At 46.7% G+C, this 18,203-nt stretch overlaps 1 protein-coding gene across 1 annotated transcript in view; it reads right to left on the bottom strand.

Moving 5' to 3' along the window:
* PRPF8 (pre-mRNA processing factor 8) overlaps window positions 1-15,487 on the bottom strand; it is a 35,499-nt gene extending 20,012 nt beyond the window's left edge. Inside the window, exons 1-24 of the mRNA XM_032323039.1 lie at window positions 15,381-15,487; window positions 15,081-15,191; window positions 14,436-14,604; window positions 13,317-13,481; window positions 12,967-13,185; window positions 12,630-12,842; window positions 12,386-12,511; window positions 12,194-12,299; window positions 10,711-10,901; window positions 10,484-10,603; window positions 10,203-10,392; window positions 9,960-10,079; window positions 9,715-9,849; window positions 8,869-8,998; window positions 8,295-8,491; window positions 7,960-8,166; window positions 7,674-7,837; window positions 7,395-7,521; window positions 7,084-7,276; window positions 6,608-6,795; window positions 6,001-6,239; window positions 5,630-5,776; window positions 5,224-5,434; window positions 4,911-5,027 (exon numbers count right to left, since the gene is read on the bottom strand). Coding sequence (XP_032178930.1) covers window positions 4,911-5,027; window positions 5,224-5,434; window positions 5,630-5,776; window positions 6,001-6,239; window positions 6,608-6,795; window positions 7,084-7,276; window positions 7,395-7,521; window positions 7,674-7,837; window positions 7,960-8,166; window positions 8,295-8,491; window positions 8,869-8,998; window positions 9,715-9,849; window positions 9,960-10,079; window positions 10,203-10,392; window positions 10,484-10,603; window positions 10,711-10,901; window positions 12,194-12,299; window positions 12,386-12,511; window positions 12,630-12,842; window positions 12,967-13,185; window positions 13,317-13,481; window positions 14,436-14,604; window positions 15,081-15,180 — 3,774 coding nt within the window. The 5' untranslated portion in view covers window positions 15,181-15,191; window positions 15,381-15,487. The remainder of the gene's footprint in view (window positions 1-4,910; window positions 5,028-5,223; window positions 5,435-5,629; window positions 5,777-6,000; window positions 6,240-6,607; window positions 6,796-7,083; window positions 7,277-7,394; window positions 7,522-7,673; window positions 7,838-7,959; window positions 8,167-8,294; window positions 8,492-8,868; window positions 8,999-9,714; window positions 9,850-9,959; window positions 10,080-10,202; window positions 10,393-10,483; window positions 10,604-10,710; window positions 10,902-12,193; window positions 12,300-12,385; window positions 12,512-12,629; window positions 12,843-12,966; window positions 13,186-13,316; window positions 13,482-14,435; window positions 14,605-15,080; window positions 15,192-15,380) is intronic.
* Window positions 15,488-18,203: the final 2,716 nt, after the last annotated feature.

The following is an 18,203-nucleotide window of genomic DNA, read 5'->3' as shown; positions in this document are numbered from 1 at the left end:
GGTAGCGGCAGCGATGATTGCAAGCATCCAAGGAGGAAGGACATTTTAGAGGAGCTTAAGATTCAGCCACCTCTTACCCTACTGGATATTTCCCTCTATCAAGACTAGAAGACCAAGAAATTTTATTCCAAGTACTTTGCCTCAGGAAATAAATCCCTATATTCTATTATCTGATCATAATCCCTGATTCCTCCAATTAATGATGGCAAACCTTTATTAAGTAATTTATTAAATATAACGTACTATATTAATTTTCACAAAAGCCCCCTGAACTAGGTAACACGTTCAGAATTCCCATTTCTTAAAAGATTATTTATTTATTTATTTGACAGGGAGAGAAGTCACAAGTAGGCAGAGAGGCAGAGGCGGAGGGGAAGCAGGCTCCCCTGCTTGCGGGGCTCAATCCCAGGACCCTGAGATCATGACCTGAGCCGAAGGCAAGGTGCCAATGAGGCACCCAGACACCCCGTATCCCCATTTTAAAAAAATATCTGAGGTGGGGGGAGAGAGAGAAGCAGTCGACTCCCCACTGAGATGGGAGCCCTGGCTCGATCTCACAACCCTGAGATCATGACCTGAGCCGAAATCAAGAGTCAGAAGCTTAACTGAGCCACCTAGCTGCCCCTCAGCATCCCCACCCCCCCATTTTTTTAAAAAGACCTTATTCACGACAGAGAGACAGACAGATAGACCACAAGCAGAGGGAGAAGGAAAAGCAGACTCCCCACTGAGCTGGGAGCCTGACGCGGGGCTCTATCCCAAAACCTGGAGATCATGACCTGAGCTAAAGGCAGATACTCAACCACCTGAGCCACCCAGGCACCCCTCCCCATTTAAAAAAAAAAGTTTAAGTAATCTGTAACCCAAGTTGGGGCTCAAATTCACAATCCTGAGACCAAGAGTTGCATGTTCTTCCAACTGAGCCAGCCAGGCACGTCATCATCAGTATCCCCACTTTATGAAAAGAACTAAGGCCCAAAGTGGGTGACATGCCCAAAATCCCAACTAGTTATGACAGAGCTATGATCTGAACCTGACTGGACTCCAGAACCTGTCCTTCTAACTGCTTCTAAACTGTTTCCCTAACCTATGACCTCACAGGCTCTGAGCTCTCAGGTTCTCACCTCTAACATATCTATCTACTCCTTTGACCCCTACACTTTCTCCCAAGACCTCTGGCCTCGTCTAGTCTCTTCCTACCCACCATGCCCATCCAAACAAATCCAGGATCCCAAAAGAAGCCAGCACTCTGGATTTCCCTGCATCCAATCCCTTACCACTCCACAACAATCCTCTGGCAACCCCCAATCCTGAATCACCTCACTGCCATGATATGATGGACTTTGTCCATCCTGTCACTGAGTAGCTAAGTGTTTCTGGGAAGAACTCACACTCAAGAGTTGTCCTCATTTTCCTGACACCCACCTGTGGCACAGTTTCTTCAACAATCCTATTATTCCCTCACCGCCATGCTCAAGTCCAACCCAGGCAAAACTGAGAAATTCAAGATTGTAATTTCCCACTCAACTTTATATTCACATCTGTCCAGACCTCTTTTCTTTTAGGTTCAGAGGATATTTCCCTCTGCCTGTCCTTTACTGTACCCCCACATTCAACTCTTGGGAACACTGCTCCATTACTTACCACACGGGTCTGCTGTACCCTGAACTGACCCCTGGCTCCCTAATGGGAACATCCTCAAGCCAATCCCATTCAAAAATAGTGCCTTGGCTTAGATCTCCCTCTAGGTGGCGTATTATGTCCTTCTTCCTTTTACTCCAGCTCTGGCAAGTTGCCGGTCCTTGAAGTCTCCACTCCCTTACTTCCCATAAAGCCTCAATCTGGCTTCTCTCCCCACTATTTCTGAAACAGCTCTTGCTAAGGTCACCAATGACGTCCTGACCGCCAAATCCAATGGATTCTTTTCAGGCCTTATCTAACTAAAACACTCTTAGGCAACTGACACCCTTAAATGCCTGCCTCAATTCCTGACATCCTTGGCTCTAATGAGCTGGCACTCTCCCAGTCTGGCCACACTGCTGCTCAGTGTTTCCTATGGTTCCAAATTCATCCCTCTGCTCTTCTTTCCTTACACCTGACCTAGACAATCTTGCTTACTCTTGAACTTTAAACCACCACCTTCGACAGACTCCTAAATCTACATCTTCCACCTAGACATCTCTTCCAAGCTTCAGATTGCAAAATATCTCCATTTGGACATCCTATAGGAGCCTTGAAATTACCCCAATTACCCCTCACTGCTCTTTCTCACCTCATTTCTCCCTCAAAAACTTGAAGTCCAAATTATTTTTCAGCAAATCTAAAAGACTATCAATTTAAGGTGGGAAACACACACACACAAACATATATACCTTGGAACAGAAGAAAAAGGATATAATAAATGCCTGCCAAACACCTCCATCTGGATGTTCCCAGGAACCTCAAACTTGTTACATCCTCAACTAAATCTATTTATCTTCCCTCCTAAACCTGCTCTTCTTCCTGTACTCTTCCAGTTGGTAGTGTCAATATCTACCTAGTCAGCCACGCCCAAAACTGTTACTTTCCTTTCCCTCTGGCATTCCACCAAAATGAGGCTCTGCTGACTTTACCTGCTAACTACTTATCAGATCTGCTCCTGTCCCCTCACTGTTGTCATCACTGTCATTGGTAATTCAGAACCTCCAAACCCCAAACCTGATTTTCTACCCCAACCCAAACCCATCCTCCTCACAACTGCAAGAAGAATCATACCTAACACAGAAATCTGGAAAAGTTGCTCTTAGACCTAAGACCCTCACAGGATTTTTTAAGATTTTATTTATTTGACAAACACAGATCACAAACAGGCAGAGAGGCAGGCAAAGAGAAAGAGGAGGAAACAGACTCCCTGCTGAGCAGAGAGCCAGACGCAGGGCTCAATCCTAGGACCTGGGACCAGGACCTGAGCCAAAGGCAGAGGCTTAACCCACTGAGCCACCCAGGCACCCCCCTCAGAGGATTCTTAACAAGGCATGCAATACCCTCCAGGATCTGGCTCTTGCATATCTATCCCACCCCTGTATCCCAACATTCCCAACTCAACAACCATACCCCAATAAACCTAAGCCTTGTATAGCCCCACACATATCATGATAGTTATCTCTCCAAGGCGTAAGGCTGAAGGAATGCCCTCCCTCACCTGCCTCATCATGTTACTTCTTCCAGGAAGCCTTTCCTCTCCCTCTCCCAGACTGGGCTACAAACATTAACCTAAGTCTTCTCAAATATTCCCAAATAATACAATAGCTCTATAAACACTACATCCTGTTATAGTTCTCCTATCCATGGATGTGTCTCTCCAACTAGGCAGGCCAACTCAACAAAAGCAGAGACTCTATCTTACGTGTAGTGTGCAGAGCCTCCAACATAGTAGTTATCAACAATCACCAATGGAATGAATGAGTTACATAATTCCTAATATCTAGCCCTTGGAGGAAATAAACCAACCTAAAAAGATAAAAGTTTTCTCTTCTTTTCTCTTTCTTTTCTCTCCTCTTCTACTAACCCCCCACCAAAAAACCCGAGAAATTTTAAGTTAGAAATACTAAGACAGGGGCACCTGGGTGGCTCAGTCTTTAAGCATCTGCCTTTAGCTCAGGTCGTGATCCCAGGGTCGAGCTCCTAATCGGGCTCCCTGCTCGGCAGGGAGTCTGCTTCTCCCCCTCCCACTTCCCCTGCTTGTGTTCCCTCTCTCACTGTGTCTCTGTCATATAAATAAATAAAATCTTGGAAATGAAAAAAAAAAAAGAAATACTAAGATAATGGGCTCCTGAATGACTCAGTTTGAAGAGCATGTGACTCCTGATGTTGAGGTCGTAAGTGTTTGGAGCACAGCCTAATTAGAACCTAGCACTTCCCAGGATGCCTGGGTGGCTCAGTTAGTTAAGCGGCCTTTGGCTCAGGTCATGATCCGGTGTCCTTGGATTGAGTCCCGCATCAGGCTCCTTGCTCGGCAGGGAGCCTGCTTCTCCCTCTGCCTCTGCCTGCCACTCTGTCTGCTCACTCGCTCTCTCCCCCCACCTCTGACAAATAAATAAATAAATAAATAAATTTTAAAAACAGAAGAAAAAAAAACCACCTATCACTTCTCTTTTTGGCATTATGGGCACCATTATGGCAGCATGGAAAGACAGCAAGAAGAGCAAGGTGGCTCTTTTTTATTTTATTTTTTAAAAGAATATATGGTTATTTTTTAAAAAGTTTTTATTTATTGGAGAGAGGGAGAGAGAGAGACCTCGCACGAGAGAGTGAGAGCGCATGAGAGGGGAGAGGGTCAGAGGAGAAAGAGACCCCCACCGAGCATGAAGCCTGATGTGGGACTCGATCACAGGGCTCTGGGATCATGACCTGAGCTGAAGGCAGTCGCTTAATGACTGAGCCACCCAGATGCCCGCAAGGTGGCTTTTTAAACCTTACATAAACTTAAGTATACAGTTAACAAATCCCCAAATTACTCTCTCAATTCCAGCCTTCAGCTGGGCCTTTGGAAGCAACTGAAAGGGAGAAAAAGCACCAAGATAGGAAGTTATGCTTGCTTTTTAACATACACACAGTTATTGGTTAAAAGACAAACTATGTGACTAAACGATAAGCCTCTGGTAAGATGAGAAAAATGAAAATTTTGTTCAAATTAAAGAACCAACCTTCTGTTGTTAATATAGAGTCATCACAACTACAGAGAACTAGGCTGGACATTCCCTACAAGGCATTCTCAGAAAGTACCTGAGCTATTTGACATCCTAAGCTGCTATACCATAAACACGGAAACTGGTACACTGAGAAAAGCTGGGAACAAGAACCAACCAGGGGAAGAGATGAAAGGGACTGGAGATGGACAGGGAACATGAGGCAAGCTAGGCTTTATATACCTTGGTGAAGGTCGTGGAGCCAGAGGCCATCAGAATTTGACGCACACGGTTGTGGAAGCGCTGCATTGACTCATCATCCACACGCAAGAAACACTGAGCTGTCCGCTCCTTAGTAACCTAAACCATACAGTCAAGGTTAATTTGTCTCTGATGCTGCCACAGAAGCAAGGCCCAACTCTGACCCCCGCCCCCCTACTCAACTCTATCCACCCAAGGCTCAATCGATAACGAAAAGGTGTAGTGTTCCTCACCCCCATGCAGCCCAGAGGTACAGGGGTGGTAATGCTGCTCCAAGCACCTTTCCAGACCGTACCTCATTCTGTAGGTTCCAGACCCCATCCTTGTGGGTGAACTCCTCATAGCTGGTGCGGCATTTAGGTAGGATGCGGCACTCAAAGCCACACATGTTGAACAGTAGGTTGGGGTTGTCCTTACTGTACACAGACACAAAGCTGTTCTCCCACTGAACTGTAGTCACTGACCGTGGCAGACGGTTCTTGATGTCCCAGAACACTGCTCGACCCCTGCTCACAGGGAACATACGGTCACGTTAGTCTCCTGGAACCTGAAGGAACCTCCCTCAGAAGGCCAGACTCACAAATATTCTAGAGAGTACACTCCTCCCACCCAGGACACAACCTCATAAATTCCCTCTAACTGTTCTCTGGGCCCCTCAGGCTGATGTCCTTCCAGCTCCCGCAGCCCCAACTTAGACTCACAAGTTGACATCATGTTTCATGAGGCGCATGCGGGCATCTCGGGGCCAGCACTTCTTGTTATTATAGCCAACGATATTTTCGTTGTTGGGGTCAGGATGCTCTGTCAGGTAACGCTGGATCAAGTCCCGAGCCTCATCTGCTGTGAACCTGTACCAGGCAAGACGCAGTGCTGAGACTGATACAACTTGGGACCCATGAGCCCTATAGCTCTGCAGATGAAGCCCACCTCCAACCCCCACCTAACGCATAGGACTTCATTCCATTTTAAAGCTTCAACCCACTATAATTCAACTAAGTTACAAGAGCTACGTCCAGAGGCTGGGCATATGCCTCAGTGCCCTGCAAGGATACAAATCCAGGCAAGCCCTCACCTAAAGAAAATGTGGATACGATCGATGTATCTACAGAAGAGACGGATGGGGTGGGCAGCCTCCGTGGCTATGTCCTGGAAACTGAGGAAGTCATTTGGCATCTGAGGGGGCCCAGCCATCTCACTGGCCCGGTGCAGTCCTAGCACCAGCAAATCCATCACCAAGCCATAGTATTGCACGATGAATGAGGCAAACTGCAGGCCTCTAATGATCCCGTAGGAATTTGTATGGTTCATGTCCTAGAAAGAAAGATTTACAACTCTGAACAATTCTTTTTTTTAATTAATTAATTTGACAAACAGAAATCGCAAGTAGGCAGAGAGGCAGGCAGAAGAGGGGGGAGGGAACAGAAGCAGGCTCCCCGCTGAGCAGAGAGCATGATGTGGGACTCAATCCCAGAACCCTGGGATCACGACCTGAGCTGAAGGCAAAGGCTCAACCCACTGAGACACCCAGGTGCCCCCAACTCTTAACAATTCTAAACTCATGGCCATGCCTCAAGTCTCTCTGGGGCCTATCCTCCTTGGTCCTTCCCTCATCAAATCCTACCTTAGAGAGCCAGACACACCCCTCCCCAATTCCTTGATACCCTGCCCCTAAGACACACCTTATAGTTGATGACAACGTTGTTCTTGGCTGTCATGTAATCAGCTATGTTGTGGTCTACAATGAGTCGCAGCAGTCTGTTAAGCAGGGTCAAGTCGATCTTTTCATACATCTTCTCAAAGCGTGATTCCAGCATGACATTGCACTCACCCTCACTTGTCTCCCACACATCCTGCAGATTATTGATGCCTGAGGAGTAGGCAAGACAGGTCTCCAGCAGGTTAGAAATTGCCTTCCAAGGCTAGTGCCTGCAGTCCCTAACACAATCCATAACCTTGTCGCACTCTACTCATTCACCTGGACTGCTAAGAGTGTCAGCTTTGCTTGATTTAACATCAACACTATTTCCCTGGCACTATGCAGCAACAGAATACACTAATTATACAGCCTGGATGAGAATTTTGATGCAGAACTCAATTCACTTCAAATTAACCCAATTCACCTCAATCCCCAAGGACAAAGCCAGAAAAGCTTTACCTTGGCACCACTTGTAAACAAGCAGAGGAGGTGGTTCTGTGTCAGCAGGCTTGATCCAGGGCGGGAAAAGGCGGCGCTTGTCGGCTTCATACCAAAGGTACTGGTCTAGGTAGGCATCAGTGATCTTCTCCAGCGGCTCCACGTCATATACGGGCACCAGGTGGCTGTAGAGATCCATGAACTCAATGCCCACCTGTGGGACAGGGAAGTTGGCTTACTCTGATCCACCAATCACCTGAGGCAACCCACTACCCTGGATGCCATGAATGAATAGCACAGCCAACAGCACACTTGGGAACTAGCTTACTCACTTCTTTAAAGGCTCTCTGTGTGAGGAGGTGACGCTTGATGCGGGACAATGCCTCGTGGGGGTTGTCATAGGCTTGCTCGATCAGACCTAGCTCCTCTCTCTGAGACTGGTTTAACCGAGACTTCACACTGACAAGGAAACAGGTAAGATGAATGGGAAAACAAGAGGAAGCCAAACCCAGAAAGGACTGAGGCTAAACAGCCTTCCTTTGGGTTATGACAATGACGCTGATCTCCCTGCTCTCACCTTCCCGAAGGAATCCACCTACTCCCCCCCTCACCTGTAAGCTTCCTTGAGCCGCTCCAACGCCAAGATGAGCAACTTGGTGTCATGCTTGTAGGAGAGTGGGGGGAATGGGATGGGTGAGAACCTCCGGCTCTCCAACCAATGCACAGTGGTGGTATACACTGCCACCGCTTCCTCTGCTGTGATGTATGGCCCATCCTGTGAAACAGACATGATAATCAGCCTCCCACCATAGCCTAATCCCTATGGACAAGGCACGGTCCCAACTCTGCAATCTATCCCTCTGCCCACTCCCCACAGTCTAGCCTAAGCTGCCTAACCTTCAGGTAGTTGTGCTGTCGCTCCTGTTCTGCCTTCAGATAGAGCCGAGTGAGGCGGCCCAGGTTCTTTTTGCAAACAGTCTTGTCCACAGTAGCTCCACGCCGGATCCGTTCTCGGTTGTAGTGGGCAGTGTTGGTCCACCAATCAGCCTTGGCCTTCACATATCGAAGGATCATATTCTCTATAGGTGTTGGCAGCCCAGGTACCTGAAAGTACAAAAGGCACAATGAAAAAGTGATAGCAACCACACAGCTCCCAAAGGGAGCCCAGGAGTACTAATCCCACCCCCAGGAAGATGATGTCCATGCCTTCCCCGAGTTGAGGTGACACCCACCTTCCAGGGAATGTTAGCTTTCCAACAGCGCCAGGCTTCACTGAGATGCTGCAGGATCGTCCGGGCCTTATTCTGTTTGATTCCCTCAGGCATCATGTCCAGAATGTCATGCATCACAGCTGCCCGAAGCTCAAGGTCAAAATGCGACTCCACTCGCTGCTTTGTAACAGTCTTTGCCACCCCCTTAGAGTGTCGACCTAGGAGTAAAGTTGATTAAAAGCAAGATTCATTGCTTTTAATCGGTCTCTACCATCATGCGCCCTCATCAACCACAGTTACACTGAAATCAAAAAGTATAGTGTCCACACACCTGACACATGCAAAAAAGACAAGTTATTTCAAGACATTCACAACTATGCTTCCAAGAAATTTCCATCCTACAAATGTAAATGTCCTCAAGGCCCCAGAAAGAAGCCCAAGAAACCAAATACTAGGTCAGAATCACTGGAGAATGGGACCTCTTAGAGGCACTCAAACAGGAAGGGATTCTCAAACAAGGGGATACAAAGGGAACGTATGATCTACCTGTGAAGTGACAATAAAATACAAGCGGGACACAGAGAAAACCACTCACCTTCGAACTGTCGGGCCAGGAGGTTGCCCAGCCACCGCTCCAGCAAAGGGGTGATGCCACGCATGAAAAACAGCCAGACCCTCCAGCCAGCAGCCCAGAAGCCACAGCCAGGGCCCTTCCCTACAGGGCCCTATGGTCCCAAGCAGAAATCAAGAACGTAAGTTAGCAATTTATTTAGGGAACCACCGAAAACCACACATAGGTGGGATCAAGAGGAACACATCTTAGACAGCAGAGTGAAAAAGAGGCAAACTCTGGGACCTCAACATCTGAAATATAGTAAATGAAAAATTCTAAGGCAAAAACCAGTAACTCAGATTCTCTCTTTAAAGGCAGCTTTTGGGATGCCTGGGTGGCTCAGTCAGTTAAGCATCTGCCTGCGGCTAAGGTCATAATTCCAGGATCCTGGGATCGGGTCCTGAATCGGGCTCGCAGCTCACAGGGAGTCTGCTTCTCCCTCTGCCTGCCACTCTCCCTGCTTGCGCGTACGCACTTGCTCTCTGGCAAATAAATAAAATCTTTAAAAAGGAGCGCGCGGGGGGCGGGGGGAGACAGCTTTGAGGGAAGTGTTATAATTCATAAGGTGAGGGCAAATAGCAACAGACTAAGAGCCTCTAACTCAGTCCCAGTTAAAAGCCCTGACTAGACCTAAAAATTAAACTAGATCTGAAACTCAGGGTCCTGAGATGGAGTCCTGCATCAGGCTCCACCCTAGTGTGAAGCCTGCTTAAGATTCTCTTCCTGTCCCACTACCCCACTACCCCACCCCCTCACTGCCTGCCATGAGTGAATGAATGAATAAAGGAACTGGATAGAGAAAGTGGGAGTATGAGGGCAGGGTCCCACCGTGTTGAAGCGGTAATAGATGAGATGCTTCAGGTCCTTGCACATGCGAATTTGCCGCATCAGCTTGTATTTGTACCGGTACATGCCCGTCAGCTGCCCCACGTGAGCAAAGATATACTGCAAGCCATCTGCCAGCTGCAACACAACGACCCCATTGGGCTTTAAGCTAGAGCCAGCTCCACGATTAGCTCAGGCTTCTTTCAGCTTCCCTACCAGGGGCAGGGATCAGGGCTACCTGGCCTCACCTGGAAGGCATCCACATTGCCCAATCGATACTGCACGTGACTATCCACCACCAGCTTGGTTAAACGCAGAACTTCTCGGCACAGATGGAACGCATTTCCGAAACGAGATTTCTTTCTTTCCTGGAGAAGGTGCCAGAAATAGAAAAAAACATTAATCAGCAATGGTCCCCACTGGAGGGACACCTTCAAAAGAGCAAAACCGGTCCACCCCTCAAGAAGATCCCTGAGACACAATGCACACACCTTGGTGGTGAGGGTCTTGACAGGTTTAAGGTTGAAGTTATAATCCAGGTGCAGATAGTTGAGGTTTTTCCGGTGAATGAGAAGGTTGAGCATGTTGTAGCCCTGGCGGCACACCTGCAGCCCCACCTCTACCCAGTCCAGCTTCGTGGACTGGAAGAATTTGGTGGCTTTGAAGGAGCGAAACAGGTACCTGGAGTGGAAATAAACAGGAGAGGAAGAGTTAGCTTCCTGGTTAACTCTGGAACGAAAGAAGTCTGGACAATGACCCTCAGGCGCCCTACCTCTTCTTTTGGGCTTTAGGAGGCCGGTGCTTCAGAGCGTTCAGCACATAGTACTTCAGCAGTTTCTGGTAGGAGACTCTCACTTTCACAGGCTGTCCGGCAGGACAATGCTCCCGATACCTGGGAAAAACAATCCAACCAGAGCTAGCCTGTGGGGAAGGCTGTATGCCCACCCAGTTGGGATCTTTTCTCCTATACATCTACTACCATCCCCCAGGCAGTCTTACCAGTTCTTGACAAGAGGGATGTCCAGGGCGCGGCGGGTGCGACCAGAGCGTAAGTTGAAAGGCCGAGGGGCCCAGAGCAGAGCAATACCATTGGCTGTATTGTCTGTGTAGAGGGGTGTGTCTTTCAGGAAGGGCTCCACAAACTCTGGGAGCTCAAACTCCTCATCATCATCAGGCAACGGTTCCTGGCTCTGAAAGAAGAACCCCCAAGGGTTCAGCTCCCATTGAACTGGGCAGAGAGTTGGGATGACAGGGAAACTCTCTGGGGCCAAGCACAATGGCTCCATCTACCATGGAAACTGTGCTGCCAGACAAGAGAAGCCCTGAAGGGCCAGGACAAAAGGGGCCAAGGGAACAGAGAACAAGTCAGGACCAAGCAGGAACGCAAGCATCACTCCTCACACCCCATTGGCTCACCACCAAAGGTCTCCCAAAGGAGCCCCAATACCTTAAATAAACACAAAAACTATGCTAAAATAAGGAGGTCTGTTAAGAACACTATGGAGCATGGGTAAACATCAAAAACATTACTCCAAGTGTAAAAGGCCAATCACAAAAGACTACATACTGCAAGATCCCATTTATATAAAATCTCCAGAATAGGCAAATCTACAGATTTGCCTCCCAAGGAAGAGAGGTTTGAGGGAAACAGAGTGACTGCTAATGGTATGGGGATTTCTGGGACGAAGAATAGGTTTGAAAATTGCCTCTGGGAATGGCTGAACTACTTCATGAACAAACTAAAAACCACTGAATTGTACACTTAAAATGAGTAAGTTTTATGTGTATATGAACTGTATTTCAATAAAAGGAGTGGAAGAAACCTAAAATGCAAACAGACCAGAATATAATACATATAATGTCCCAATCATAGAAACCCAGATTATACCAATAACTTAGTTTGAGCCAAGTGCTGAACTGTCAAATTAGCTTAAAGCTCAAGGGGACTGGGACGCCTGCATGGCTCAGTCATTAAGCATCTGCTTTCGCCTCAGGTCATGATCCCAGGGTTCTGGGATCAAGCCCTGCATCAGGCTCCCTGCTTGGCGGGAAGCCTGCTTCTCCTTCTTCCACTCCCTCTGCTTGTGTTCCCTCTCTTGCTGTGTCTCTGTCAAATAAATAAATAAAATCTTAAAAAAAGAAAAGCTCAAGGGGAACACTAAACAGGATGACAAACATGTCTCCCTTAGTTGAATTTCTATCTAGTAACACTTCAGCCACAGTCAGGAAATTTCTCTTCAAAGTGCTAAGGTCAGGGATGCCTGCATGGCTCAGTTGGTTAAGCATCTGCCTTTTGCTCAGATCATGATCCCAGGGATCCTGGGATCGAGTCCCACATCAGGTTCCTTGCCCATCAGGAACCTGCTTCCCCTGCTTCTGCTCTGTCTCTGACAAATAAATAAATAAAATCTTTTTAAAAAAATCTTTAAAAAAAAAAAAAGAATAACAACAGCAACTAAGGTCAAACATTCCCTCTTCTCACCTTGACGGAGTGCCTGTGAGAAATTGGGTTGATCAAAGGATCAAAGTAGAAAGCTGGGAGATCAGGATCCTCAGTTTTGATGAACACAACATTAGGAGTGTGGTACCTAAAATGAAAGAAGAGTAAGCAAGCTCAGGTTCTCCAGCCCTGGCCCAACCCTCTCCTTCCCCCCACCACTGCTTCAGCTCTCACCAGGTGAGGTGGACATGGTGTGGAAGGTTGTTGTATAGGTAAGGAAAAGCAATCTTGTATTCAGTGCGGATAGGCTGCCGGATGATGATCTTGTTAATATCGTTGAATTCATTCCAATCTTCATCCCTAAGGCACCAAATAAAACATGAGCAGACTAACTGGGGAATTTGGAAACTACAACAGGATCAAAATTAGATTTTATTCAACCCAAGGTGCCTATAATCCCTAGTTATCTCCAACTTACTGGAGATTGATGTCTCGAACAAGAGGTTCAAATTTGGGGCCTCCAGGAATAGCCATATTGAGTGCTTTGGAGGTAAAGAAGGCCTTCAGATCAAACAGATAGAAGTAGTTATCATCTACCAAGTCTGTCAGGAGCTGATTGGCCAGGCGGTAGAGTGTAGACATCATGGGCAGTGTGAACTGCCAGCGCTGGTAAGTAGAGCCATTCACATACCTAGGAAAAAAACATAGACCTATGTCAAGAAGAATACCTAGCCAAGTCATTCTACCCATTGCTCACCCAGGACTCCTGGATTTTCAAAAGTCTCACAGGAACAGAAACTCCAACCACCACTCACTTCCGGCTGTCCCTCAATGGCTGGTGGTCATAGAACCAGTCCAACACAGGGGCATCCTCCTCAGGGTCCAGCTCTAACTGAATGGCCTCCAGTGGTTCAACATCTAGGATGTTGTCAGCATAGTCCAAAGGTGGCTCCTCATCATCAAAAGGGGGGAAACGCATCCTCTTGAAATGCCTCCTGTCTCTTTTTTCTCGACGCATCATAATCCACATTGACCTAAAAGTCAGTAATGTCACACTATGGTTTCCACCACTGCCCCCAATCATCAGAGCCACCGCCGCCGCCACCACCACGACTACCATCACCAGTGCCAACAACAGCAACAACCATATTCCAGCCCCTCGTACCCCCACTGAGAGATGTAGACAGGTTCAATGACCCAGGGAATCTCATTGACAAAAGAAATGGCTCCAGTGATGTGGTACAGCACAGGCACATCCCGAATCTGCTCCCAAGGCATAGGCATGTTCTCCAGGAGTTTGAGGACTGCATGGGGCATGTACTTGAGGGCACTGCAACATCAGGGAGAGAGAGGATATAAATGACAAGGTGTTCTGCTACCTGTACCGCAGAGAAGCCACATGGTTATCACAGTACAGCATTCCACAGGAAAGCTTGCCTTACAGTCCAAACTCTCAAATGTAGCACACAGGCCCTCCCTGACCAAGAACCCTGTTCCCCCGCCTCCAATTGTGCCACTCTTGCTCTTAAACTTCACAGTCCACAATATTGGGTTTCTGTCCCTTTATATCAATAGGTATCCCTCTAAAAACAGCTTTTGGACTATTTACTCTCTGTACCTTCCCATAAATAATAAAATACTTCTCATATTTTATCGTAACCATCTTTCTCATGTCTCATGCCACTAAACCATAAGATCCAGAAAGGCCATTATTTTCTATTCACTGCTCTATCCCTAGCCCCTAGCACAGTTCATTTTTTTTTTTTTTTTTATAAATAAACAAAACATCTTTGGCTATCTTTTTAAAATAGCTATCTCAGACCAATTTATTAAGTGGCTAACATTTTTACATCCAAATGGAAAAAAGATTTGCTAAGGCACTTATACCTGTATTCACTCAGCTTGGGGCCACAGAAAAACAAGAGTATAGAGGCCTCAGGAGTTAAAATATCCTGAACCTCAGAATTCTGCTCACTGAGGAGTTACAGGTAACAAGAATGTAGTGTCCTCTTATGGATTTCAATCCAAAGATAGGGACATCTTATCATAGCTTCAACAAGATAAATTAGTACCAGGTCAAGAAAAAAAATTAAGGCAATCAAGAGAATAACAGTATTTGGAAATATCACAGAATCCTAGTTTCTTCTCTTCTCCTCTAACCACCAAGATGGGCTGTCATAGAGGATTCTTGTCGCAAAATGATAGAGCAACTATCCAGGATAGCAACCTACGGAACAGGGAAAAGGGGAAAGGGCCATACTCCAAATTCCAAGAGACTGCTTACCCCAAGTAGACCCTTTTGTCATGGCGAAACTTCCTGTTGGTCATGTCTCCATGGTCTCGAATGATCTTCCTAACATGTTCTGGGGGCATGTCTTCCTTCTGAGCATCCACAAATCCAAACTTCCGTTTTTCTGCATAGCGCTTGGCCTGTAATTGCTGCCATTTTCGGGCTACAAAGACACCTCAGTTTAAACAACTGCACACCCTTACCCTAATCATCCCCACGTCTCACCCCAGGGTAAGCCCCTGTCAGGATGTAGGAGTTAGGGGTGGGCATAACAGGAGCACTCCTTGACAATTCTCTTATCTCACTCTGCTTTACTTTTTATCACATTTAAGCAATTGTGTTATAGATCCTTAAGTTTTTTATTGTCTACCTCCCTCATTGCAACTCCACCCACCAGGGCAGGGTTTGGGTTTTCTTTTTTCCATTGCAATTGTGTCCCCGTGGCTTGGATCAGTGGCTGCAAATAACAGACATCTTTAAACACTTAATTAGATGAGAAAATAAACGGGGCTATAAGTGAGCGGGCAGCTAAAGCTCTGAACCTTGCCAAAACCGGGAAAGGCAAACCCGCTGCGCGCAGGCGCACACCCGCCCTAAGCCTCAGGGCCCGCAGGCGCCGCTCCCGCACACGTTCTTCACCTTTCTCTTGCAGCTTCTCCTCCGACATGTAATCTGGCAATGGCGCTAGAGGGCCGGGCACCGGGTTACCCGGCCCTCGGTAAGGAAATACTCCGGCCATTCCCGGAGAATCTAGGAGACAGAGAAAGAAAAAATGTAACGAGCAATCGGGCCCGAGCCCAGGAGGAACACATCGACACCCCGGGCCTGCAGTCCTGCTTTGCTCAGAGTTCTCCCAGCCCGGCCCATCCCAACCTTCCGGTTATCCAGCCCGACCCCATCACGCTTCCTGCAGCCCAGCTCTTAAAGCCCGCAACGCACCCCCACAGGCCCTCTCAGAGACCGCCGCTTTCTTCGCAAAGCAATGGCGGCAGACCTACGTCCGCTGCGCGTTCCCAACGCCGGGAAGTACGCAACTCTCGTTCAGCAGCTCATCCAGTAGGAGCCCGGGTGCTCAGACGGATTAGAGAACTCACCAGTCAGACTTGCAGATAGGGCCAGAGAGGGCGGGCCCATAGGCGGAAAGCCAGGAACGCAAGAAGGTGGGGTCCGGGAGCGCAAGCCCCGCCTGCCGCCTTTTTCAGGTTTCCTTGGGGACCGGTAGTAGGTGTTCCCCTGCAGTACCGTCAGCGATTGGGGGCCGTCAGACTATCACAGACCTTATTTTTGGAAAAATAAATTTGTTAACATCTGCATTTTACATTGTGTCTAGTTTCGTAAATGTGCCCTTGAGGTCGCCTAGCTCCGAGTCTTTCAGTCCTTTGTTCATACATTCATTTATTAAGCCTTTGTTTATTGAGTGCCCAGTATGTATCAGAGGTTGGAAATGCAGCAGGGGAAAAAGCCAAACCTTATGGAGTTCATAGGGAGCGGGGAGGTCAAGCAACCCAGAATTTTTTTTTTTTTAAGATTTTATTTATTTATTTGACAGATAGAGATCACAAGTAGGCAGAGAGGCAGGCAGAGAAGAGGAAGCAGGCTTCCTGCCGAGCAGAGAGCAGAGAGCCTGATGCGGGCTCGATCCCAGGACCCTGGGAACACGACCAGGGTCTTTAACCCACCGAGCCACCCAGGTGCCCCGCAACCCAGAATCTTATAATGCAATGTGAAGGGAGTTGGAGGCAGGGCATTTAACCCTGCCCATGAAGTCAAAGAGTTAGACAATGAACCCAGAATAATAAACAAGCCTTGCGGAACAACATTGCTTGGTGTCTTTACCCCTCTACTTCCATTTCTTCTCTTCTCTCTCTGGCAATGATTGCATTATGGAGTATATAGGGGACACCTTATAAATGCTTCTTGTTTTCCTCAGGCTCTGCCCATGTTTTGCTGCCTGAATTGTGTCCCATCTCGTGCCACCCTTGTTTCACTTCCTATCTCTCTTACTCCTTCCTAAAACTTTAAATCTGCCTTGGTCAACAGGTAAATTTGTTTGAATTCACACAATTTACTGTGGAGGATGCCAAGGAATTGCAACGGATACAATGTCCTAATCTGGTTTATAATTTAGGACTCAAAGGTAAAATAATTAGAGAAGAATGCAAAGGAGAGTTCAGGCAAGAGCTGGCTGGTGCAGAGATTCACACAGGTCACAGAAGGGAGAGGAGCATTAGTAAAGATTTGATGGGAATGGGTGGATGTGAAGGATTTGATGGAACAAAGAAAGAGGAAGGAAAAAAGAATCCCAAGTGATAGAAAATGCTAGAGTTGGAGTTTAGAAAGAGGAACCAAGGGGTGCCTGGGTGGCTCAGTAGGTTAAAGCCTCTGCCTTGGGCTCAGGTCATGATCCCAGGGTCCTAGGATCGAGTCCCACATCTGGCTCTCTGGTCAGCAGGGAGCCTGCTTCCTCCTCTCTCTGCCTGTCTCTCTGCCTACTTGTGATCCTGTCTGTCAAATACATAAATAAAATCTTTGAAAAAAAAATAAAAAAGAAAAGCTAGTGATTAAAAAAAGAAAGAAAGAAAGAAAGAGGAACCAATATGGCGAGCTCTGAAAACAGCCAATCAGTAGAAATTCCACTATCATCATTTTTATGTTCATAATTGTCATTGTCATGAAGGTTCACCTGTATAAGGTTCATATGTGTGCCCGGTATTGTTCTAAACCCTGGTAATCTCCTAGTATTGTCTATGGTTTTGCTAAAAGTACTAATGTCAATTTCTGGTTTTGAATTTTTCTGCTATCATCATGTAAGAAGTTCTCAAGTGGGTGAAAGGTACATGGAAACTCTCTGTACTCATTCATTTTCTGTCCCTGAGATCAAGTCTTGAGCTGAGACCTAGAGTTGAACACTTAACCAACTGAGCCATCCAGGCAGCCCCCCCCCTTTTTTAAAGATTTTATTTTTGGTAATCTCTACACTCAATGTGGGGCTCTAACTCACAACCCCAAGATCATGTTCTCCACTGACTGAGCCAGCCAGGTGCCCCTGTTCTATTTCTAAACAGTATTATTGAGATATAATTTGCATTCCATAAAGTTCACCTGTTTAAATGATTTTAATCATTTAATGATTTAAATGATTAATGATTTAAATGATTAGTGATTTAAAATTAATCATTTAATGATTTTTAAATGATTTAAATAATCCAATGATTTTTAGCATATTTTCAGAGTTGTGCAATTACCATTACTATCTAGTTCCAGAACATTCTCATCATCCCAAAAAGAAACCTTGTACCCGGGACGCCTGGGTGGCTCAGTGGGTTAAGCCACTGCCTTCAGCTCAGGTCATGATCTCAGAGTCCTGGGATTGAGCCCTGCATCGGGCTCTCTGCTCGGCAGGGAGCCGGCTTCCTCCTCTCTCTGTCCCTGCCTCTCTGCCTGCTTGTCATCTCTCTCTGTCAAATAAATAAATAAAATCTTTAAAAAAGAAAGAAAGAAAGAAAGAAAGAAACCTTGTACCCATTAGCACTCACTGCCCATTTCCTCCTACCTCCTACTCCTCAGTTCTAGACAACCACTAATTACTTTCTAAATGTATAGTTTTACCTTATCTAGACATTTCTTATGATTAGTATCACAATAGTGATCTTTTGTGACTGGCTTCTTTTACTTAGCATGTTTTTGAGGTTTGTCCTCAAAATATACACACGTATACACACATAGGTATACACACATCTACCTATACATATAGGCCTACAT

Source organism: Mustela erminea, chromosome 18 (assembly GCF_009829155.1).
Source record: "Mustela erminea isolate mMusErm1 chromosome 18, mMusErm1.Pri, whole genome shotgun sequence".
Taxonomy (NCBI): Eukaryota; Metazoa; Chordata; class Mammalia; order Carnivora; family Mustelidae; genus Mustela; species Mustela erminea.
The sequence above is the reverse complement of the archived record's forward strand: the minus strand, read 5'-3'. Positions and strand labels throughout refer to the sequence as shown.